Consider the following 25,327-nt stretch of genomic DNA (forward strand, 5'->3'; position numbering starts at 1 on the left):
GCGTTTCTCACGCGATGTTTTTTATATGGGTCTCCAAGTTGATGGGTATGAGAAGGCCTGTCGGCTCGTTGTGGACTGTTTCATACATTCTGAGCAGCAGGCCTGTTTATTTTTCCCACATCTGTTTTGGGCTCATCCTTTGTGACAGTGTTTGCTAGATGCTGTGTCCTTTCTACCTCCCCTGAAATGGGTCCTTCAGTTTGCACTGCTACAATGTATTTGTGGAAGCTGCGAATGTCAAATATTTTACATTGAATTCTGTCTTTCATTCCTGTTGGTTACCTTTCTGCTTGAATTGTGCCTTCTAGACTGCATTTCACAACTTCACAGGGGTTGAGAAGCTCTTCTGCACAGACCTTATGTTGTCCTTACCTTTAGTAAAGAAAGCGGTTTTTACAAGTTAGCAGGAATAGCGGTGAAAACACTTTATTTGGTAATGCTAAAGCTACATTACTAATATGAAATGGGAATATCGTCTTTATGTAGCATTCACAAAAATAGATGGTGGCAGTCTGTTTGCTCTGTCAAGAGGTAGATGCCACTGGCCATCTGATGCTTTGGTGGGTTCTAGCTGAGGTGCAAGTATCCTACACCCCCTCTCTTCCTGGGAACCTCATCATTTTATATGCTGTTACTTGATGTCCTTTGAAACACTGAACATAGCCCCTGGGAGTTTTGTTGAGCATGCTTTCTAGAGATGTGAGCTTCTCTTTCCACTTCAAAACCAGAGACATTTAATTAGGTACCAGGAAGTTCGGACTGCAATTCTCTGGCAGATCTTGATTGAAGTGCTCTAACTTGCAAAACATAGCAGAGATAGTTTATTCTTTCTGTTTTAAATTTGGGGGTTGGGATGGAGTTGGGACCACACTGTTCAGTGCTCAGGGCTTATTCCTGGCTCTGCACTCAGCGATGACTCCTGGTAGGCCCCTGCACCATGTGGGGTGCTGAGGATAGAACCTGGTGTGCACGGCAGGCACCTAACCCACTTTAATATTGAGTCAGCCCCAAGATAATTTTTTTTATCTCATAGTGGAAGTGCATGTATATAAGTAAAATAATGCACATAGTTTCACATCACTGGCACTTAATTCACCATTTCATTATGCATTCCAGTTTCTTGATTCTCTTTCTCAAAGGCCAAGTCTAGGAATTGTTTTAATCTTAAAGAAATATTGAAATGTATACACAAAAAATTTAGCTTTTGTACTTTTTCTGTTTGGACTGGAGTGATAGCACAGCGGGCAGGGAGTTTGCCTTGCACATGGCTGACCCGGATTCAGTTCCTCCATCCCTCTCAGAAAGCCCAGCAAGCTACCGAGAGTATCCAGCCCACATGACAGAGCCTGGCAATACTGGTGCCCACTCAAGCAAATTGATGAACAACGGGACAACAGTGCTACAGTGCTACTTTTTCTATTTACGATTGTATGATTGTTCTCATTCTGACATTTTCTCTATCTTAGGAGAGGGCCAGTAGAAGAAATGGAAGGAAAGCAGAGAATCCCTTCACATTTGGCTTTACAGTATTTGAATCAATTTCTCTCAATATCTTGAAAGGTACCATTTAGAGAGGACAAAAGGAAACAAGCATTTTATTACTGATGTATTAACTCTCGACCATGAATGCAAAGGACAAAATTATTGATTTTATTGCTGAAAATAATTCATCACTAGGACTTGAAAGTTAAAGTCTTTGCTTTATAAATACTTTTGAAAACATTTTTCAGAGACAAGTGAAAACTTATCATGGAAAAGGCAAATATACATGAGAAATAAGATATTATAAATGTTGTTCTTTTTTGGAGTTTTTAGGAAGTCTGGGACTAGTGCCAGTGATGAAGAAGGAACCTGGCTGGCTGGTTCAATAGTTCAATACAGAACTATACATAAGCTCCAGCTTCTGGCCCACTCTCACTGTGTACCCTGATCCCAGAATTATCTTCCTAGTTCTGAAGTTTCATTTTAAAGGCAGCATTTGTCACTACAGTTTAACATACTTTATAAAATTCCTAATGCTTGAACTGCCCTGTAGAATATCTACTATCGCCAGGGGTCATGATGAGGCATACATTTTTTAATTTTATTTATTTATTTATTTTGCTTTTTGGGTCACACCCAGTGATGCTCAGGGGTTACTCCTGGCTTTGCACTCAGGAATTGCTCCTGGCAGTGCTTGGGGGACCATATGGGATGCTGGGGATCGAACCCGAGTTGGCCACGTGCAAGGCAAACACCCTACCCACTGTGCTATCGCTCCGGCCCGAGGCATAGATTTTTAATTGGCTTTGGAGGAATTGTTTTTCTCTTACGTTTTGGATCGGGATGATGGATAAAAGCAGTACTTGAATTGAGGTATAGGATAAAAGATAGAAGTATTAATTGGAAAAGTGATAGACTGAGCCTCTAGCAGTAGGTAACTTAGCAGAACAGCTGACAGGTCATGATTTGAAATAGCGCTTGCCAACAAAGCCTACTCTGCCCTCAGATTGAAATGGTTCAAAAGCAGCATTCCAGAGGCCAGTGGTGTTTTGTGAGATATAAAAAGATCATTCAACCCACTGAAGGTCAAGCTGAAAGATGGCCCAGAGCACAGAGGAGAGTTATTGGCATTCTCTCATCTTTGTTCAGTAAGAAAAAAAAAATGCCTTGGAGATCAGGATCACACACCTCTGTAAGTCACTGATTACCATGCCGAGAATTTTTCAATCAGCTTTAAGATCTTTTGACAGATTCCTCCTCACTGGTAAAGATCCAGGAGCAGATGCCACTAAATATCTGTTATTGCTGCTTGGACATCATTTAGTATTTTTGCTATGGATAATCATAATGAATCCACCTGGTCTTTTTAATGGAGTGAGTTTATGTTGGCTTCCATAAATTCTTCTCTAAGATACCCTTAATTTATTACATGCTATTTCCGATGCCGGGACTAACAAATTTTAACATTTTATAATTTAATTTTAACGATGCATAACTTTCATTATGGTGACACTGCCATCTTCAATGCGTGACAAGCAGGGGAGTTACATTTTCTCCACCTCCATTGAGAAATGGCTGTCAGCTTAATACTAAAGAAAAAATTCTGGTTTGAAAAAAGTTATCTGTATCTTTAAGGTTTGCTTTCTGATCTTTTCATTAAATCATGCTTTAATTGTTTTCCTTCATTGAATATTTTGGTAGAATCTCACCTTTTATTTTAATGTTTCTAGTTCTCTTATTTCTTAGTATTGATAGGAGAGAAAACGGTGTGACAGAAATGAGTATAATGATTTTTTTTTAATGGAGTGTGGAGGCTGGGTTAAGCCCTTGCCTTGCTTTGCATCCAGCCCACCGTGTTTTTATGTTTAATTGTTTTTTTGTTTGTTTGTTTGTTTTTGGCTTTTTGGTTTTTGCATGAACCGGGAGTAACCCCTGTACATTGCTTACACACCCAGCGATGTACAGGGGTTACTCCTGGTTTATGCACTCAGGAATTAACTCCTGGCAGTGCTAAGGGGATCATAGGGGATGCTGGGAATTCTGGGAATTGAACCTGGGTCGGCCTCGTGCAAGGCAAATGCCCTACCCCCTGTACTATTGCTTCAGCCCCCAGCCCACCCTGTTTAATCCCCGGCACCACATATGCTTCCAATGTTTCCGGGAGAGTTCCCTGTACACAGCGTGTGGGCCATACTATTTTCTGTGCTTATTCATCTATCACATATTACCTACATTTTTTGTTATGATACTTCCTTGATTACCTGCCTAGTTGGCTTAGAGTGTGGATCATAAAAGCTCTCTAAATAGTGATAAGCTACTTGAATTTATAGAAAGACTTTGTGTATTTGTTTTTATTTAGGGACCAAACCAGGCTGTGCTCGGGCTTGGCTGGGCTCTGGGGTCAGGAGTCAGTCCTGACAGGGTTTGGGGCACAGACGTACTGATGAGCATCAAAGCCATCTTGGCTGTTGCAAGGCAAATGCCTTACCCACTGCTCTGTCACACTGGCCCCCAGAAAAACATTTTCTACATGTATTTATCCTCTTCTTGTCTTTAGGTATTTTAATTCGCTCTCTATTTAAAAAAGAGAGCTAACTATAGAGCTAGTTATTTCAGTTAGTGTTTTATTTTCAGATATTTCATTTGTTATTACTTAAGAAATGGGTTATGTAAAAATGTTCCCCAAGGAAATGTTGGTGAAAAGGACAAATTCAGCCTTGCATCATCTTGAATTATTGTTTGGACCATTTATTTGACTCTATCTTTGAGAGAAGTGGTTTAGTGAGTAAGTTTTAGAGTCAGTCCCTCGGAATTCAAGTTTTAGTTCTGCATTTTGTAAACTGTGTGCCTTGTCCAGAAAAGCAGGAACTAAAGTACCTACTCATGGGGTGGTGGAGAAGAACGAGTGAGATGATTCAAGTAAATATCTCAGAAGAGTTTTATACCTTATCTGTTATTTCTTTAGTTAATTAAGACTTACTGGAAGTATGAAAATACTAAGAAGAGAGTGCATGTAGTCAATGTGAAATGTGTGTTCGCTCACAGTATCTGAAGTTGAATTGGCTTAGGCCGCTTGACAAGACAGACATTGGTAGCATCGATTGTTCACAAATTCTGCATTTGTTTAAGTACACCAAGTTCCTCCCACCTTCTTCATGCCCATGAGGGTGACTCGGGGAGGGAGGTGGCTGGATGGGAACTGTGGTAAAGGGCGCGTCTGCTTAGCTGGACAGTGGCATGAAACCCATGGCAGGTAAGCTGTGTGGCATGCGAGGTGAAAGGTGGCTTGATAGATAGATACCAAAATGCAGAGAGAACCGTTTCTTCCCAGTCATCATTTCCCCAAGAACCTACTAAGTTAAGCCAAGGAAAATAAGAGAGGAACTGTGAAGTTATTTATATCTGAGCTGACAGATTGGTGGGAAGCAGACGCACACAAGTTAATAGAGTGTGTGGACTCTTATTTACATGTCATGGGCATAAAAGGTTCCAAGGATATCAGGCGGGGCGAACTGTAAAGAGAGGAATTGGGACGGTTTTACAGAGGTTGAAGAGAAGTACTGTACAGCGCATGGCCTCTGCAGAGACTTGACCTTGAAGGAATGTGCTTTGTTTTGAGTAGAGTCATGAACAGTATTTGCTGTTCCATTGGCTTGAGGCAGAAAAGGGGAAAAAAAAAAAAAACTTCGTTTATGCCATTCTAAAAATCAGGATTGGCTTTTTGGACTGTGGGAGTTTTTCTAAGACTGGTTCTCTAGAAGAAGAAGAAGAAAAAAAGATCATAACCAAGATTGTGAAAACATAGTTTCTGAGTTTATTTTTCTTTTAATAAAAAGATAGAACAAAGTCACAATTGAGAAGTAACCCCTTCTAAGTCTCACGTCCCGCTCCTTCAGATAGATAACTGCTTTTGATTTTATTTTAAATTCAACCTTGTGCTTTATTCATAAACTTGAGTGCCCATAAAATAAGAGCTTGCCTTTTCTCCTCTAATTTGACTATTTTCCTGCTAATTGTAATGGCAGACTTCTTTCTGAGCATCTATTTTATTATTATGTGCTGAAACTGTCTCTGAACATGATCGGCTTCTTAATGATAGGATTTGATCTGACAAAATTGATGGTTTCCGTCTTTGTCTCTGCGTTACAGAGTTGGAAGAAGTTCTAAAGTTCACTTGGTCCAAATTCCTCTCTAATGCAGACTTCCTTTTTCTTACACCCTTTTCAGGGGAAGACAAAATACGTAGTCTCTGGTTTTTTTTTTTTTCAATTTTTAAAAATTGAATCACCATGAGATACAGTTACAAAGCTTTCACGTTTGAGTTTCAGTCATACAATGATCGAACATCCATCCCTTCACCAGTATCTCCCGCGCCCCTCATCTAAGCCCTCCCCCTGACTCCATGACAGACAATTTCCCTCACACTGTCTCTCTACTTTTGAGCATTGTGGTTTGCAATACAGATACTGAGAGGCTATCTTACTTGGTCCTTTATCTGCTTTCAGCACACATCTCCCATCCCGAACGATCCTTCCAACCATCATTGACATAGTCTCTGTTTCAATGTATATAGGACGAGAAACTCAGAGTTTCTTGACATAAGCCAGTCCATCTATTACTATCTCTAATTCTTAAGAAAGGTCTTCTTCTGCTCTTAGTTGAGTTAGATCCACGTAGGCCCTTTCTGTCCTCTTAAGAGTAGATTAATGCAATTCTGTTTTCTCTGGGTCATTGTTCAAATTTATCAAGATGAATGTACCCTCATTTCCAGTTCCCTCACTGACTGGCATTTAAGACTTCAGAATCATTTCCAGTTTTTTTTTTTCTTTTCCTTTCAGTTTGATGTTAGTCAAACTGGGCTTAATCTCTAGAGCTGTAGCAGCTTGTAAATCACTTAAGTGTGCGTTTTTGTATCAGCGTGTCATCATTGTATTTAAATTTGGCAAAAGTAGAGCAGTAGATATTTAAATTTACTGAACTGGCAAGTGGTACACTTAAAAGCAAAGGGATTGTAATATTACTGGTTTAGGGCCAGAATTACTCTCTTTAGCACACGTGTAGTGTCCCAAAGACCGTACTTACATTGTATCTGGACTTCCTTGAGTTAGTGTTGTACTTAAATTCTTTCCTAAAACATTTGGACATTCCAATTCAGTTAAACATTTAAAGATAATTATTGAAATAGCGTCTCCTCCAACTCTTAGTTATAACTCAGCATTAAATTCGCTAGAAGACTGTGGATTGAGGTTTGAACTTCGCTGGTTTTCTTCAGATTTTGCCTGTTGGGATAAATCACACTGACACACTGACACTTTCTCATTCTTTTTTTTTTTTTTGCCTTTCCCCCTGTATCTACATGAAAAGCTAACAAAAAATTGAATTTTCCATCTCTCTACAATGCCATGGCTGAAAATTCAGGTCACTTGGGACAGTGGATAAAATATTTTGGGGTTTGATTTTCTGTGGTATTTTTGCCATCTATTAAACTGGCCTAACGTAAATCTCAGAGTCCGACTGAAGAAGTCTTTTTCTTTGTGGAAATTCAGTTTGACTGATGTGATACAGGATATGAGTTTAGGACTCGGGCCCCATAATCATCTGAGTAAGCATGATGGAAAATTGCTTTCAAGAGTCAGGAACAAAAGGTGTAACCAACGTTTGATTTGCGATGCTTGAATTCCCCTGAATGTCATTTCATTCTTTCCAGAAATCCAGGATGAGGCATGACACTACCCAGTCACCGTCTCTTGCTCGGGTATTTTCTGTGTAACATACACTTTGTTTTTGTTTTTCTCAAAAGGCGTTTAAACAGAAATCACCTTCAGCTGTTTCCTGAGTTGCTGTTTCTGGGGACATCGAAGCTATACCGGCTGTAAGTAGAAATAGTTATTGTTGCTTTGGGTAGTACCTTGGGTTTTATTAAATGTTTTTTTGGATCTGTTTCCTCATGCTTTCCTGGAATCAATTCACTGATAGATTAATGGATTAAAAGTTTGCTTTCTTTTTTTCAATCTTAAGGAAATTTATGATTGGTTTTCCAGTGGTTCACGTGGTTTTATTTAGAGTGCATTTACTGATTTATGCATATGCTGTTGTAGTTGTACTATGCTTTTCTGGTCATGTGATGATGGAGAGATTTACCTCACTTCTTTATGGGAACTTTTGATTGCATTCTGAAGGGAAAATTGCTCTGCATTTTCTCTTCTGCGGAAGTTGGCAGTGTTTTCTTGCAGAATTGGAGTTCTTCATATCTGAGTTTTAAAAATATATATTGTTTCTTTACTCGAGTAGTATTTATTAGTCTGGAAATATTATTATAAGGTATTTAAACAGGGCTGTAAATTTTCCTCTTAAATATCCCGTGTAGAGCCAGAATTCCAAACACTGCCATAAGAGTGACTGGAAGGCAAAGGTTTCCTATCAAACACGTCATAGCATGTTATCGGAAGTACTTCTTTGGAAAGAGCATACAGAGTTGCAGGCAGATTCATTTCTTTCCCCCTCTCTGGGATGCTTATTCACTGAGCTAATGCGTAATAGTGAAAACACATTTTGGAAAACTTTTAAAATTAGAATCTTAGCCACATGAAGGATTTGGTACAGATGGAAGATACGCTACAAAGTGTTGGGAAAATAAACAGCAATGGCTCTTGATATTCATAGTTGTTGTGAAAAGAAGATGGGAATCCAAGTGAATAAATTGCTCAGTGAGGCCCCTGACTGACTATTGGTGAATCCCATATGGTTGTGCTTGTAGGGAAAAGGGAGCAGATTTTTCTGAACTTGGCGTTGTAGCATCATTGCCTTGGCTGTGAGTTTTCATAGTCTCTTGCAATATGGTGAACAATTCCAGAAGTAGAAAACAATCTTCTCCTTCCACCCCCCCAACCCCCGCCTCCTGCGGGCAGGATCTCTGTATGGATGTCCTGATACCTTAGCCCTGGAGAGAAGGGGAACTTTCCTACGAAGCAAAGATGTGATCGGCTGACTCACTAGATCCTGTCGTGAGATTTGACTTTCCTGATAATGTTCCTTCACTGAAAAAGTCACCGAGCCGTATTTAGCTCCTGATTAATTAGTCTACTTCAGTCATTTTTTAGAAAGTCAAGAAAACCCAAGACTGCTTTTTAGGAGTCGATTTGACTAAGGGCTTAGGATATCAGCTGTTATAAAGATTTTTGCATGTGTATAGATGGAGACATATATTTCGTGTTTCTACTTAGTTTTTCAGGGTGGAATTGGTCTGAGTAGTATTTTGTATTATCTGTTTTAATTTGTGTTTATTGAGGGTGTTTTTAAAGAATCGACATTAAGGTTTGTCTACAATGAGTGCCATTTAGCTACGGCTGAGCCAAGAGTGTGCACATATACAACAGTAGTGTTCAGGGCCAGGCCCATAGTACAGTGGGCAGGAAACTTGCCTTGCACGATGTCAGCCCGAGTTTGATTGCAGAACCTCCTATGGTTCCCCAAACCCCGACAGGAGTGATGCCTGAACAAAGTCAGGAGTAAGCCCTGAGCACAGGCCAGTATTCCCAGCCCCCACCCAGCCCCAGTATTTTTCTAGGAAAATTAATCTTTTCTGTGTAGCTATGAAAATATGTCACATGGAATTACTGTTATCTGGAATTTAGATTATTAAGCTGAAGGAGCGGGAGAAAGTAGGAGGCATCATTATTTTCTTGTGAAACACAGTGTCTGAGTTTTAGTCTAGAAGTACTTGGTGTGATCTATTTTTTTTTTTTTAATATAGGAGATTTCTGGTGGTGTTATCCAGTGACAACAAGCCCCTCCCACCACCACCATCCCCAGCCGCCCCCCCCCCGCCCCCACCAACACACACACCAGCACATTGCATTCTCCTTGAATAGCATCTCATTGTGGATTCTAGGGAGTTTTTTTCTCTTCCGTTATGTTATGATTTTGTAAGTTTCTGAAGCTCCTCTGTGAAAGAAGAAAGCATGAGATGTTTAATAAATGAAGGAAACAGGGACCATTATACTCAATCGCTACCTTTTCTAGGGAATTAAAAGCTGCTTAAAAGGTGGAAAGACAGCAGCTAGAAAAATGAGATTGGAGTTATGATGTGCCTATGTGGCTCAAAGGATCCCCGGGGCGGCGGGATGATGGAAGATAAAGTTGTATTTGCTTTCGGGGACTTCTTGCAAGTGGAACTTGAATGTTCTGATAAGCCTGAAAAGGGAGCTGGATGGATTACTGTTTACCATTAATTGGGATTTGATACCTGCCATCTGCATCCTTACATCAAGAACTTTTCTTTTTGATGAGGACCCGTTGTCTCACCTGGATTAGATTTAGTGGGTTGTTGGCAATGCCGTTGCTCTGAAGAGGATGAGTGATAAGCTACCTGTAAGCGCTTTTCATAGAGGATGGCAATCCCTAATTAAGTTACTCAGTCACCATTAAGAGTCTTTAATTAATAATGGAACACGAATTTGTCAAATTGCCTGGCTGGTGTCATCTCCAAGAGGAAGGAGACCATATGAGGTTTTCTTTGGATGATACAGGTGCCCCCAAGAGAAATTTTCCAACAGATGGGAAAACGCGTGCAAGCATAGACATCTGACAATATTCTTTACAACAGTCACTTACAAAGGAAACTTTGTTTGTTTTTGGGCCAAACCTATGTTCGGGGCTTCCTCCTGGCTCTCTGCTCAGGAGTCACTCCTGGTCGGACTCCAGGGACGATTTGTGCTGTTTGGGATCTAATCCAGGGGCCTCTGGCAAGGCAAGTGCCATAAGTCTTGTTCCATCTCTCCAGCTCAAATATGAAACTTTCTTAAGAAGTGACAGAACAAAGGATACAGGAATTGTGAGAGAGAATGGAAAATGTTGGGGCAGCCGAAATATTTGGCTGGTTGTTGTAGATGCATCAATTCCAAACTGCCCACTGTATAAAGCTACAGAACTTTATACATCCATCCAGGATTTCTGAAATAAACAATATTAGCATTCACTTTTGAAAAAAGGCTGCACGCTGCTGACCAGTATCTCTACTTCTTTTTCCTACTCACCATGTCTTTTGACCTTAGTTAAAGCTGATTCTTCTAATACATCACCAGGGACAAAGTTTTCTCTTTTGATATGTTATTCATACATGGATGTTTGAATTTTATCACTGTATGTTTACATAAAACTAGTTTGATGTACTGAACTTTATGAAGCTATTCCTTGCAATTTTGTAATGAATAATGACCATTTGACTCTCAGCTGAAGAAAAGATGCCAGGTGAAGAAGTATATGTGCTTTTTTTTTACTCTAAATGCAATATAAAAGCAAAGAGGGTACGCCGTATATGAATTATGATTCGACACGGTTGGTTGCTGCTAGTGGCCAAATTCGCTTTTCCTTTGCTGTCTGCTCCAATTTCTCTTTGGACGGGTTGAGCGAGCACTACATGTTCAGGTCAAGATGTTTGCTCAGAAATAGTAGTACAGTTGCAGCTGTGTTTGTTGGAGCCGGAGACTAGTTTAAATAGCATTACCATTTATCCAACCCATTAACAGAACTCTGTAAAATAATACTAACTCTGCATAAACTACAGGACAGTGTAATAAAATTACAGGCACTTGTTGACAGATGGAAAGTGTAAGTAAAGGGAAAGCGAAGCAAAGGGTGGTAGATTGGAGGTTAAAAGAGACAGCGCAGAGTTTTCTTAATGTACGTGGATACTCACCCACCCCACTGGTTTCCCTTCAACATAGAGACTGTGATTTTTCTCACCAGATACAGAGTGGAGGAGAGTTATTTTCCGGACAATCGGGAGCTAGTGAACTGGTGAGGTTTTTCAGTGATGTTTGAAGTCGTCTCTTATGATTGCTTGGATTTTATTAATAGCCATCATACTTATCAGAGGCATATACAAATCTTCTTGAACCAGGAAACCCAAAAGGTGCCTTATGGTGACTGGGCCCCACTTCTCTACTGGAGTTTGCCACTACTAATCCAGGATCATTAGAGAGGAATTTCAATGGTAGGACTGTGGTTGAACATTTGGTTATAAATATTTGTTTTGTGGTTTTCGGTTTATTTCTTTGAGTAGTATTATATTTACCCAGACTTCTAACAGAAGCTTAAGTGTCCACAGTGCATTGAAAAAGCTCATTTTTCACTTGTATCTACTGAAAAAAAAAGAAAGCTAACACATACAAATAAATAGATAAGTCACAGTGATTCATTTGGTCTACTTTTTTGGGTCCAAACTTTTCCTTTCTAGTCCATGCTGAGTTTTGGAGCTACTAAATTATTTAGCACTGTACATAATATTTTTAAACCAGGTGTCCTGTGCCCCAGTCACTGTGTTCCTGAGACACATAGATTTTAACCATTTAGTTTCATCAGCTTATGAGTTAGTTTGTTCAGGTCATCCTGTCAGACAGGATCTCAGATTCTCAGAACCATTTTGGATAATTAGAGTTCTACCAAGAGATAAACTTATTTTGAATCTATTTAGGAAAAGGTGGTAACCATCACACATATTCAAACTGTATTTATTTCATTTTTATTCACTGCCATAGAAGGACTCATATATTTTGTTTTGTTTTTCGAGCAGTTCTAAGAATAACACATGCTCATATTAAAATGATTTAGGCTGTCCAGATAATGGAACCAAGGAAGTATAAATTATTCATTATCTCACCGCCCAGATATAACTTCTAGTGTGCTTGTCAATAATTATTTTAGTTATGTTTTTCTATATTTAGGAACCAAAGTATTGGTATACATGTATAAGAAAAAATTTTTTTGCGTGCTCCTGGGGTCTGATATAAGGCTTGACCTTTAGAAAGCTTTCAGTAAGTGTTTGATGTATTGAATTAAATCTCTGTTGGGGTCAGAATTTGTAACCAGGATGAGAAAATAGTAACACTCGGAAGGCATGATGAATAATGGAGAATCAAATTAAATTTAAAGAGTAAGTTGGCTAATTGGTTGTTTAGTGTCCTTGGATTTACTTTTTTTTTGACATTGAAGGGATTTTTCTTTTTAGTAGACACAACAAACTAAAAAATATATATATTTAATATCATCCTATAAGGATATAAAATGAAACACCCAGTTCTCTGGAGTCAATTTAGTTTCAGGATTTTTTTTTTCCCTTTTGAGGTAAAAGCAGAATACAGTCATGGATCCTGTGTAAAAATTCCCCTTGAATTAATTTCTGCCAGCTTTCATGAAAAGGGTGGGCTTCGTGAGGTGTCTGGTGCCATAGTTTTCTGCTTCATCTTACCCTTGGCCTGTGTGGCCCCTGCCACAATAAATCTGCCAGTGGTTGTGCTGGAATTGCAGGTTGTAGTTGCTCCGGTTACTGTTTCCAGCCAGATCCAAGTCATTATTCACTGAGGCGGCTGTCAGGATAGCTGGCTGATGGCTAGTGCGGAGCCCGCTGGGAAGCGTCACCGGCAGAAGGATGCAGTGCTTACGGCCTCGTGTTCATGTTTCCCTTTGGCATTCAGGAATACGCTGCTGGTAAAGTTATGTTGTCCCTTTGCAAAAGGGAACACGTTGACTCTTTATCTTTGACAACAGAGAGCCAATGGCAAAATCCAACCTTTGAAAAATCTTCCCTTTCCGTGATCAAATCTCCGAGTCTTTTATAACTTAGGTAGCTTGTTAATCATTTATCATTATTGGTCCCGAAGGAATTTGTTCTTGTTGTTGAATAGGGAACTAGTCAAAAGAGGTGGTTATTACATAACCAAAGTTCTCATTTTGAGTGGGTAGACCAAACTTGTTATATGAGTTTCTGAGTTCACTTGAATGTAGTCAGTCTCGCTCGCCATAGAAAGGAGAAGGCGAGCCATTGGCCAGGACTTGCTTTTGATTTTATTTTTAAAAGAACTTGCACTGCTATGATTTGGAAGATACAAGTCAGTAAAGATTAGGATTGTATTTGAGATTTTTACCAGATCTTCTGCTGATAGTTTTGGTTTCAAATGGATCACCTATAGACGTGCGGCTGGAGAAATTCAGAAATGGGGCAGATTTCTGCAGTTACCCTGTAGTAGGTTTGCTGAGTGTAAAAACTAGAGTAGTGTTCACGGCCAGGGAAGTCAAGAGTGTAAAGGTCTTACCCGCTCAAGTGTGCTAAACAAATGCTTTCTTCAGTGTCAGTGTTTCTCTGTCCACTGACCAGTCCTCAGTGTAGACCGAGTAGGATTTGAAGAATTCTGTGAGAGAAACTGGAGAGAAACACTGGTGTTAGAGGTGTACCCTGTAGAATATATGGTAATTGTGGGCTTTCGTCATTTCTAATATCAGATCTATAATATGTGAAGTGCAGCTAGAGTTTATTAAAAGTGATTGATTTTCCTCAAAGAAGACATAAAGTATATGGTTTGTATTGTCATTAGTACACATCATTTATGAATAATTAAAACTTGACTGTAAATCTTAAAATCACCACTGCAGCAAAATATCTCAAAGGCGTGGAGCCTATGCTTGGATACTGGAGTCCCAGCATTTCAGGGTCTCCCGAGCACTGGGCCAGCAGTGACCTGAGCACTGGACCAGGAGTTGTCCTCAAGCAGTGCAGGGAGTGGCTCAAAAGCAAACCAAAATTTGCACTGCAATTTCGATACTATAATTTGATGACTCAAATTTATATAAACATTAATTCTAGGGGGCTGGAGCGATAGCACAGCGGGTAGGGCGTTTGCCTTGCACGCGACCGACTCAAGTTTGATTCCCAGCATCCCATATGGTCCCCCGAGCACCGCCAGGAGTAATTCCTGAGTGCATGAGCCAGGAGTAACCCCTGTGCATCGCCAGGTGTGACCCAAAAAACCAAAAAAAAAAAATTAATTCTAGGAGTAGCTGTCTTGTCTATCCATTGAGTTTTAATTTATTTTTAACTAACCTTAGTATTTTTTGTCTTAAGACCTAATGTCATTTTTATCATAAGAGAGACCATATGAACTACTAGTGTTTAAAAGCCTATTCAGGTATCAGCAGCCCTGATGTATTGGGTAGTCACCTTGCTACTCCCGCCATGTTTCTGTTTTTGTAAAATGGGAATAATTGTCAACGCTTGGGACTATTTCAGAAAATATTCAAAAGAGCATTATCGACTTCAAAGTATGATAGCAATCCTATCTGTATTATCATCCTCCTCCTTACAAAATAACATGAAAATAATAGTGGTCACAAAAGGCTTCATTCCATTTAACCTTGCTGCATTATTTCAGACTAACAATGTAGGTATAAGCTTAGTCATCATGTTCATGTGTGTGTGAGACGTGCATGTGTGTGGGGGTGTGTGTGGGGGGGTGGTTTATGGTGAGGATTGAACCCAGAACCTCACAAATGGAAGCCAAGGGATCTGCCATGGATCCACACCCCCAGTCTGCTACCCTTTGTTTTCTACCACAACCAAGTGACATAAAATGTGCATTTACACCATTTTACTGTAGCTAAGAGAAGGTATATTATGTCCAGAACATTTTTTATGAGATTGCTTTGCCAATTGATGATTCATATAATTAAAAAAAATTCTTATACAGAACAATTAGGAATACAAATAGGTGATGGCTTTCAAATCACTTGTGTTAGTCCTCATATTTAGATTATTCTCCTAATGGCATGTTTTTCTAAATGGCAGGATGAAGACAAATATGAATTATATAGTAAATGGTGCATTGACTTCAGGCACTGTAGGTAAATTATTTAGTAAGGTTTGCTTAAGAAACGAAAAAAAAGACATTTTTTTTTATCACCAATGATTATTTTAAGATAATTAGACATTGTTCTCCTAACATATGTAATATGTCTTAGGGAACATTTTGTCATTGTAACATAAACTGCATCTGTGATTTTGTTTATCTTTAGACTAAAAATTATGTCAAAATGCAGGTGCTTCACACTTTGGATTTACACAATATTTGATAGTGAAATAGATTGGAGCAAGTTGGCATTTTATTTTGTTTATATTTTAATCCCAATACTGATCATAAAAACAGAGCATTTCAAGTCATACGGATGTGATATATTATCGGTGTCCCTTTACTGACCTTTTTTCTAAGGGATATACCTTAAAATATTCGATAAATTGTGATATAATAAACACTGGACGGAAGTGTGAAAAGAAAGTCAATTCTAGAAAAAAAAATTGGTGAAAAGTAAAAAGATCAGTTAGTGACAATGCCTGTGATTTGGGGTACGGCACGGTGGTGTGAAATGTTATTAAGAGAACATCTGTGCCTCTTAAAATGTCCAAATGAATGTGGACAGCTAAGTATGGCAACTTGATTTAAGTGTTTTTTTAAAAAAAGAACTTAAAGAAAAGAGAAATAAATAAGTCTGGAAACAGAATGGGAAAAGATAGCTTTGCCCTGTCATGATAGGTTTCTGCTACCACCGAAAGATTAAAGCTTGCAGTATGTGAATAGCTGAGAACAGCACAGAGAAAGGTTGATTGCTTCCCCTCCAACAGTTCCAATTGATTGAAAAAAGCCTAATTTAAAGTTCTGTTTGTTCTATGTCTTAAACCATCAGGATTCTCTTTTAGGACCCGAGGAATGCTCTGGAGGAAAAAGAATCCCAGGATAAAAGTCATTGCAAGCCAACAATTGTTCCTAATCCTCACAAAATGCTGGAGAAATTAAATTTATTCTTTATTGCTCGAAGTGTTACCTAGGTCACTGAGCGATGGGAAAATTGGGCTGGAAGTCGAGTGGGCGCAAGCTTTGTTTTGTGTCTAGATGCTTAACCTTAGACACGGACACGGCATCTGAGAGCGTGGTGGGAACTTGGTTCAGAGCTTCAACACCAAGACTTTTATTACCCCGGATTTATAATAGGCTGTACTGTCAAGAGATGAAAATGTCGTGTTTACCTTTCAGTGTTAAATGATCATTTAATTAACACCTAAAGGGGGAAAAAAAAACTTGTGAAATTCTTAGCGGCTTTTATTCTTGGTTTCCTGGGAGGTTTTAATATCCAAGTTTCATTGAGATTTCTGTTTGTGAGTAGTCGCACAAAAGACATTATAAACTTTTAAAGGAAGACAAACAGTTCAACTTTGACCTTCTTTTCCTCTAAAATATTAATTTAGATTACATTTTAAAAGTGGTATGCTGTTTTAAAGGCTTTGAGAGTAATATATTAAAATATGTCTTAATTAAACACTTTATTTTTGTGTCAACATCTGACTGCTATTACTCTGCATTCTAAATCCTGTATTTTAAAACACTTGAAATTGCCAAGTAATTTACCTTAAGACATTCACGTATTTAAAGTGCTATTTATATATCTTTTATGTCTTTTAAATTCCTGCTCTATTTAATATTTAAAATCAAAGTTCAAAATAGATCATCATAGGCAGGCTAAAAATTCTATTGAAAAAAGCATTGTCATTATTATACATTATTACCATCAGGAATTAGAGAGTGGTAATTTAACAGAAGAGATTTGATCATAGGAAAAAAGAAGTATAATGATATGAAATTGCGCCTCATTTGTTATAAAAAGATTAGATGTTATCAAATGCTTCAAATGATTCTTATCTTTTAAGAAAATAATTACCTTAAAACTAGTAGCCATAAGGCAAGTTGATAGCATTGGAAATATAATATGTACTGACTAGAGTAGCTATCTTCTTAGTAATATTTTTTCTAAAGTTTTGAAACTTCATTTATTTTATTTTAATATGGAACTTCATATTTGAATATATGGAAACTGAAAATGTTTGCTAAGTTTCTTGTTATTAAAAGTTCTTACTCCATGGAGAAATAAATATGATGTTGCAGTGCAATTTTCTAAATACACACTTTTAATTCATATGGAAATAAAAATATTTCCTTTTTTTAAGTCTAACTTTCAATGCCTCAGGATAAAGTCTGCTGTCTGTATTATTTATGGTAAAAGAGGGCAAGAAGGATTTAATGCTATTTAGATCTGTTAATAGAAAACCCTGCTTTGAACTAAGATTTATCTTCTCATTTAAAAAATAATACTAAACATTCTCGGGCATTTGGTGAATGTTATATGCTCTCCTTACTTCTGGCAAATTTCAGCTTTTCTTCAAAACTTTCCTCAGATTTTTAAAAGTCTGCATTGGTCTCCCTCCCCTCGCCTGCAAAATTAGCTTCCTTAAACCTGAATCGAGTAATAGCAAAACCCACAGTAGAATTATTTCTTTTCGTTTTATCTCTTTTACATTAAAACCCACCTTTTGGTTGAATTCCAAGACTCATATTTTCAGAAGTTAAGAAGTAGGTAGGAGAAAGTGTAGAAAAAGTGCCATAACAGAACTGGTTATTGAACGTGTTCGACAGCCAGTGTATTCCAAATGATGTAGTTCGCAAAAACAACTTAAGGTTTCAAGCTAAGCATGTGTGTATGAATGCTAGGTCAGTGTTGCAGGTTGTGGGTGCTGAGGATACCCAATGAGTCAATATTTAAAGACATTATAGGCCATTTCATTTAACATGGATAAACATAGTACTTTTACACTATGGAATTCATTAGTAGACTTTTATACTGTTCAAGTCAGTGTAAAGGTATTATACATTAGTTATTTGATTAGAAACTAAACAAAAGATCTCAGGATTCCTTTTAGATAAAATACTCAGATTTCTCTCTTAAAATGCATAGAGACTGGAGAGATACTACAGTGATGAAGCCACTTGCCTTACATGATCTGACCCCAGTTCTATCCCTGCACCACATGTGCTACCGTAAGCACTCCCAGGAGTGGCTCCTGAGTATAGAGCTGGAAGTAAGCCCTGAGTCACACCTGGTGTGGACCCAAAAAAATCAAATAAAAATAAAAATAACCTTTACGCTCTAACCAATATGCTTGAAAGTTATTCCACTAATCTGATGTGTATGGTGCAACTAGAAGGTGGGTATCAGGGAAAAATTGTTTCTGCTTTGCACTGATGAGGCAGATTCATTAAATTGAACCCATCTTTGGCAAAAAAAAAAAAAACCAACTCTCTGAGCCCTTTGGAGGTTTGGTCTCCTTTCCCTCTCAGCATTTCATTGTCTCTTCTGTGCATGTCAGACAAATCCTGCTTGGAAGTTCTCTGCACCGCTAGACTCTTTTTTTTTTTGCCTTTTTGCCTTCCTCATGTAAGCCTAAACCCCTCTCTCCCAACTTTCTAAGTGCTATAGTTACCTTTGAATGATTACTCCTCATCATGTTTGGTTGCAGTATTTATTTGACTCAGAAATGTGTATCCCTGGAAACCTCACTCAGTTACCCTCCCCCCTCCCCCAGTCTCAGTTCCACCTCTAATAAAATGAGGATGTTAGAGAGTTCTCTCACTGAGTTGTTTCCTCACTGTGTGAAGTAAACTTTTCACTAGACGAAGAAGGCTTACTGTGATGCTTGCCATATAGTAAGCTCTATGTAGTTTGCTTTTATTATGATTACCATGATTCTGTCTCATCCTATGCTGTTGCATCAGAATCTCTGGTCACAATATTTACATAAATATTGCAAAGACTCTTGTCTGACGTGTCTTTCTTTTATAGCCTAGCGCAGATGGCTTAATAAATACCTTCTAACTGAATTCTTAGTGGAAATTAAACTTGGAAAATACTAACAGTAGCTTGAATTTGTAATGAAATGTTTTATAGCCTGGAGATAACATTGAACTCAGCAAGTTATGTTTGACATCTTTTGTAGGTTTCTAGTTTTGCTGTCCATAGATAAAAGCTCAACACAGGTCCTTCATCTTTTTTAGGGGGAGTTGGGGTGGGTATTACTTGATGCTTTTAGGGGGAATGTTGCCCCACACCCAGAAGTGCTCAGGGATTAATGTACTGTACTGACTCTGTACTCAGGCGTGACCCCTGGCAACACTTGGGGGACCTTGGTGGGGCTGCACATCAGATTGGGGTTGTCTGCATGCAAGACAACTGCATTAACAATAGTACTGTTTCTCTGGGCCTCGATCTTTTTGGAAGAACAGCTTCTTGTTTATGGAAGTGCATAGTAGATCAGGTAAGAGGAGGCCACAGCTCTGTTCATCATATTACTGGAATGTAGCACAAAGTCTGTAAGTGATGCTCACCCACAGTGCAGGAGGAGATTGGAGTATGTCAAAGACTTGTCTAGGCTCCTTTTCCAAAGCTTTTTGCACACTCATCGCAGGATTTGTGAGGATGATAATGATAGAATTATTCATGGTAATAAACTAGGAATTAGATCATTCAATCGTAGATCAGTGATTTTGAGATTGTTCTCTGTTTTATTAGCAATGAAACAAAAAATCAGTGACTTTACTGGATAAATCGAGCCTGCTTCCATTTTTGCATGACTTTGCTATTAAAATGTGTAAACGGTTGGAAGGCTGGTTAAAAATAATTAAAGAAGATTTAACAGCTACACACTGTTGCATTATTAAGTGGTCATCCTGATCCTTGGTAAGTATTCAACAGGAGGTAAGTGTGTGCAAGTGAAGTCCTTTCAACAACCACCCGCCTCTCCAGACATGAATAATGTAGCATGGAGAAATCTGTTCAGATTCAAACAAGGCAAACTATCGAAGAACAGTGGAGTTGGGCTCTGCAGGTTTGACACTGTCGTGTTTGTGATGATACAGACTCGAGTGTAAGGACAATCTTTTTCCATAATTCTCCTTACCAAACAACGCATTGTGCATCCCGCACAGTCAATTTTCTTTACCTTTTGAGGAGAACAGGACCTGAACAGCCTGGCGGGGATTTTGAGCTGGCATCTGTTTCTCTGGCAAGCTAACTTGCCCACTTTGGTTTTTTTTTTTTTTCTTCTTCTTCTCTTTTAGAGGAATGAATTCCACATCTAATGAATAGTTTTAAGGAAAGTTGTTAATCAGGTACTTCAAGTGACCACCCTGGATTCTTCTTTTATTACACAGGAACGTGATGAATGAGAAAGCAACAGAGTTACATTTGATAAAAGGAAATACCTTTTTTCCTCTCCCCACCCACTATGTAATCCCCTGGAATTTAGTTGAGGGAAATTACTGCAGGGATTCATGTGTTTGGGAAAGCCAAGTTGTAGGAATAAGAACACTTAGAGCCATGATAATTTTGTTAAAACTCACAAAGTATATCAGTCATCATATTTCAAGACAACAGTTTTTACCTAAAGAGGTCTGGAAATACATTTTTCCCCCTTTCTTTTATTCTTGTCAGTCTTACAGCAACGTGTTACATAATGAGTAGCACTAAAGTGTTATCAACATTTTGAGGTTCTTTCTGAGTTATTAGATAATATCTCTTGTCCTAAAATAAGATAATAGATTAAAATCGGATATAGAACTTGATGTAAATATGAGGGATAGAAAGCAATGCAAATATTACCGAACAGGAAAAAAATTAAAGGACAAGTTTTATTCTTTAACCCCTTCGCATTCAGCAACCATATACTCACATCCAAAGGGAAGGATGATTGAGAGAAATGAGTAGCCAGGTCTTGCTTTATTTTTGAAATTAAGTGACCTGCTTCAATAATCTCATTCATTTTTAGTTAATATGTTAGATTTAATTATTTCCAAGTATACTTTATACTCCAGTAATACGTATCAGGCTCAGTTCACCCAGGACTCTCTGTTATATTTTTATAAATTGATTGCTTTAAGATTTTTGAAGTGCAGTTCTCCAGTTTTTGCCTCGTGTTTGTTGATGTACTGAGTATTGGAGAGTAATATTTCAAAGCAGCGAGTGCTGAGGTCTGTTTTTCAGAGGCCTGAGGGGGAGAAGTAATCTGTGGTCAACTGTGTTGGGAAGTCAGGGCCTCCCACCCCTGCTGAGTGTAGACGTGTTTGTGTATTAATTTCCAAGTCATCATACCATAAAGAATCTGTTCAAACCTTTGAAACTTGCCTCCGAAATTTCCTGAACTGTATAGGCCTCTTTCCTCTGCTGCCCCCACTTACACCCCTTTACTCAAAATAACCAGGTACGACTGTAGGACTTTAGCGGTCCCCCAAACCACTTTTTGTCACTGAGTTTTTAAAAAAATACAAGCTATTTTAAGCATAGTAGGTCAACTTGAAAATTATTTTTCGTGTATGTTTGTGGTCACTTTTCACAGTGCGTTGGCTTGATATATCTCTCTTATTTTATATTTGTCCAGTCATCTTTGGGGGTGAACTTGCCATTCTTTGTTCCCTCATTCTTCTGTTAGCCTCTGACTCTACGCTCTGATTGTCTCCGTCTTAAGATACTGAGGTAGGAAAGGATAGTAACGTGCTTCAAGATAATGAGCTGTGATGCAGTGTACTCTACTCCTCTCTCATCTGGTTGATGTTTCTCTTTAGGTGTTTTTATCATCTGTCTAATTCTCATCATACTGGGTGTTTTATCTATTGATTGCCTGTCCCAAAGAAAATGGAAGCTTTGTAAAGCCAGGCAATAGTGGTGGGTGCATATTGGTGTAGTGCATCATAGATTTGGTAACAGGCCGGTGGAATTTGAATCTCTGCCCTCATCTCTGAAGATTGTTTGCTTTTGTTTTCTGAGTTGGAGGCATCTGGATGAAAAGTGAAATTTTTCAGACGTGCTAACTAACTGTGTGCTCTTCTTTCTTTCTGCATGTTTCAGGAGTTCTCAGATTTCCTGGAAATCTCTTTCCAGTCTTGCTTCTGGAAGGTTGAAATTCTACCTGGTTTGGCTACTAACCCGGCATTACATGACTTCCCCCCAGTAGGGACAGCTGCTGTATAGTGGGGTGACCCCACCCTGCCTGTGGAATGGGGCCTGTCTGTCCAGTTCATTCTGTATCCAGCATCTCCACACCTTACGATAATGCATGTTTGCTCACTTTACAACAAAACAAAACAAAACAAAACAAAACAAAACAAAAGCTGATGCATAGAATTCAGGCCTTGAGGGTTTTTTTAAATGTTACTTTCTATTTAGTATATTGTAGGCCTAATTGAATGTTTATATTATCATTGGTAGTTGACTAATGAAATCGCTTCTGGCTGGCATTCTCCTTGAAGGCTTAGGTGTATTCAATATTCATATCTATCTGGGCTGGAGTGATAGCATAGCGGGTAGGGCGTTTGCCTTGCATGTGGCCGGCCCGGGTTCGATTCCCAGCATCCCATATGGTTCCCTGAGCACCTCCAGGGGTAATTCCTGAGTGCAGAGCCAGGAATGACCCCTGTGCATTGCCGGGTGTGACCCAAAAAGAAAAAAAAGTATTCTTATCTATCCATCTTGGAGCAGTTTGCACATATTATGGAGAATGGCTGAAAAGAAAAATAGAGACAATAACAATGTCCAGAGGCATTCTTATACAAAATGGACTCTAGAAAACATCTGAAGCTTTTGTTTTGTTTTGGATCTGTTTCCAATAGTGCCAGGGCTTACTCCTGAGTCTGTGCTCAGGGATCAGTACTGCAGGGCCGAGGGGAGCAGCTTGCTGAGGATTGGACCCGCGTGGACTGCGTCCAAGGCACATGCTCTACCCTCTGTACTATTTCTGCCTCCCCTGAAGCTGTTTTTAAGTATTTTTTGGTTTGTTCTTCCTGATAGTATTTAAGGTTTAAGGAAAGCATCATCAGTGTGTTTTCTAATCAATATGTCTTACATCAACATAAGTACTTAAGCATAGGTGGATTTTGTATCCCAGTTTTCTCACTGTGATATTGTCTGTTCTCTGAAAGCCCTGAGGGAAGGCTATTCTACAATATTGCTGATGGCTTTCATCAGTCCTTCTCTAATATCTGACACATTTTTGTGTGTCACTGTGTTTAATCTGCAAATAAGACAACCTTGCGACAAATCACCACAGAATTGAAATTGTTAAAATGAGAGGCACTAACAGAGGCAGCTGGGTTCATTTCATCCCTTTGTGTTCATTCAGGGCTTGCTAAGGCAGCTGACATTATTTTTGTGCATTTCCACAATCCTTCGCCATTCTGGAGCACATTTTCATTAGGCTCTTGTGTTTGGCCACTGTATTAAATCCAGCAATTTATTCCTTTCTACTTAAATTGTCTTCCTGGTACAAGGGGTGGAGAAAAACTCACAGCGCCTGCACATAAAAGACCATTATCTTATCTGAGCAAATCTAGCCCCACAAAGACAGTGAATCCTGACAGCTCAGCTGGGAAGCCGAGGAAGAGGGGAGTGTGTCCTGGGGGGGCATGATTGTGTGTCCATGGTGAGGCCCGGGCATTGGGTGGTGGTGAGTGTATCCACCTTGCAAAGTTAGCAGGCAGACTGGAGTTCGTATTCAGATAGCGTGATGGGCCTATAATCTTGATTTAGTTGCAGCTCGAAAAAAACGACTCAGGAGACCCCCACTACCCTTTGTTATGTTTCTTGCCTAAAATCAAAGCACTGTTTTATTTTTATTTTTTTAAGCGGGATAAACACACTGACATTTCGTGCATATTGCTGGAGGCAGGCTGTAAAACAAATATGTGGAAACTCTCTCGCTTCACTCTAATGCAGCCTTTCTCCCCGGAGGAGAATTGTTTTCTGATTGGAGGCCAGCAGGGATGGGGCTGGAAGCCTTGAAGTCAGCCGCCGAATTTCCCTGGATTGAGCATGGGACGCACAGGCTCTTGCAACTATTTTATTTACAGCGATAGTCACTCATTTGATCTTTCTTCTTAAAATTTGGGGGAGGGAAGGCTGGGGCCACACTGTTTGGTGCCCAGGGTTTACTCCTGGTTCTGTGTTCAAGGGGAGCCTGGGTACCGTATGGGGCTGAGTGTGTAACGTGGGTTAGCTGCATGCAGGGCTCCTGTGCTGTGTGCTCCTGCCCCTGTTTGAGCATCTACGGTGTAAAAGCAAACTGAACTACAGATGAGGAAAGCTCAGCCCCAGCGGGATGATGTCACTTGCCTAAGTGACAAACTGCTATTGAATATTGTATTTATTTTTGTAATTTTGCATTTTTGGGGGGGAGTGTTGGGGGTTGACTCCTGGCTATGGTTAGGCTATGTTTAGGTATTACTCTTGGCTCGCCTGGTGCTGGTCCAAGGCCTCACACCCGGGTTGGCCGGGTGCAAGTTGTGTGCCTCACTGGCTATTCTATCTCTCAGGCCCCAGGTATGATCCCTTGAATACATATTTTAATTAGACGACACAATAGTTTTTTATAATTAGGTGCGAAGCAGTATAAAATACCTGGTTCTCTAGTCTACTTTAATTCCTCATCTTGTCCCTTAGGTTGCTAACTGGGCGTCTGTGGGTGCTTACAGGAAGATCCTCACCCTTGACCCAGTCTGAAATGACCTGGATGTTTCTTGATCTTGTCTCATTTCCTCACCTCTCTCCACCAACAATGCCCATACTTATTCATCTTCTGCATCTCTCTTCAGCTTGCTTCTAACTAGGCTCTCCTGTTCCATTTTTTTTTATTATTGTTATTGGATTTAGACCATGCCGAGCAGTGCTCAGGGTCTAACTTCTGGGTCTGCACTCCAAGATCAGTCCTGACAGGGCTTGGGGAACTATAAGTGGTATGGGGGATTACAGGGCTTCGAACCAGTGTTTGCCATGTGCAAGCTGATTGCTGCAAGTTTGCCGCACTGTCTCTCAGACTGTGCTCCGGCATCCTACTTTGTTTTTATATGCACAGCCTCTTTATTTCTTAGTTTCCTGAGTTAATTAAATTTTCTTGACACCATTTTGCTAAACGCTGTGGCTTTTGGAGAACAGTTTCATCAATCTTGAGAATTTATTTCTTTGTGGTTTGCTCTTTCTCCACCTTCTCGTCTTCCATCCTCTACCCAAAGAACAGAAGCATCTTTCATATCTTTTTAATTTCCTGATTTAATTTTTATTAAGATAACATTGGGTTACCAGACTTGTTTTAGAACTGTTTCATCTCTCTTCAGATATGATGACTGTTGTTTTTGTTCTTCTCTTCCTC

At 39.2% G+C, this 25,327-nt stretch overlaps 1 protein-coding gene across 3 annotated transcripts in view; it reads left to right on the forward strand.

Moving 5' to 3' along the window:
• The window catches only part of SLIT2 (slit guidance ligand 2), a 342,896-nt gene that overhangs the window by 8,690 nt on the left and 308,879 nt on the right, over positions 1-25,327 (forward strand). For all 3 annotated transcript variants that reach the window (XM_055138864.1, XM_055138863.1, XM_004616540.3), the window contains exon 4: positions 7,283-7,354. In XM_055138864.1, the coding sequence (XP_054994839.1) occupies positions 7,283-7,354 (72 nt within the window). The remainder of the gene's footprint in view (positions 1-7,282; positions 7,355-25,327) is intronic.

Source organism: Sorex araneus, chromosome 5 (genome assembly GCF_027595985.1).
Source record: "Sorex araneus isolate mSorAra2 chromosome 5, mSorAra2.pri, whole genome shotgun sequence".
Classification (NCBI taxonomy): domain Eukaryota; kingdom Metazoa; phylum Chordata; class Mammalia; order Eulipotyphla; family Soricidae; genus Sorex; species Sorex araneus.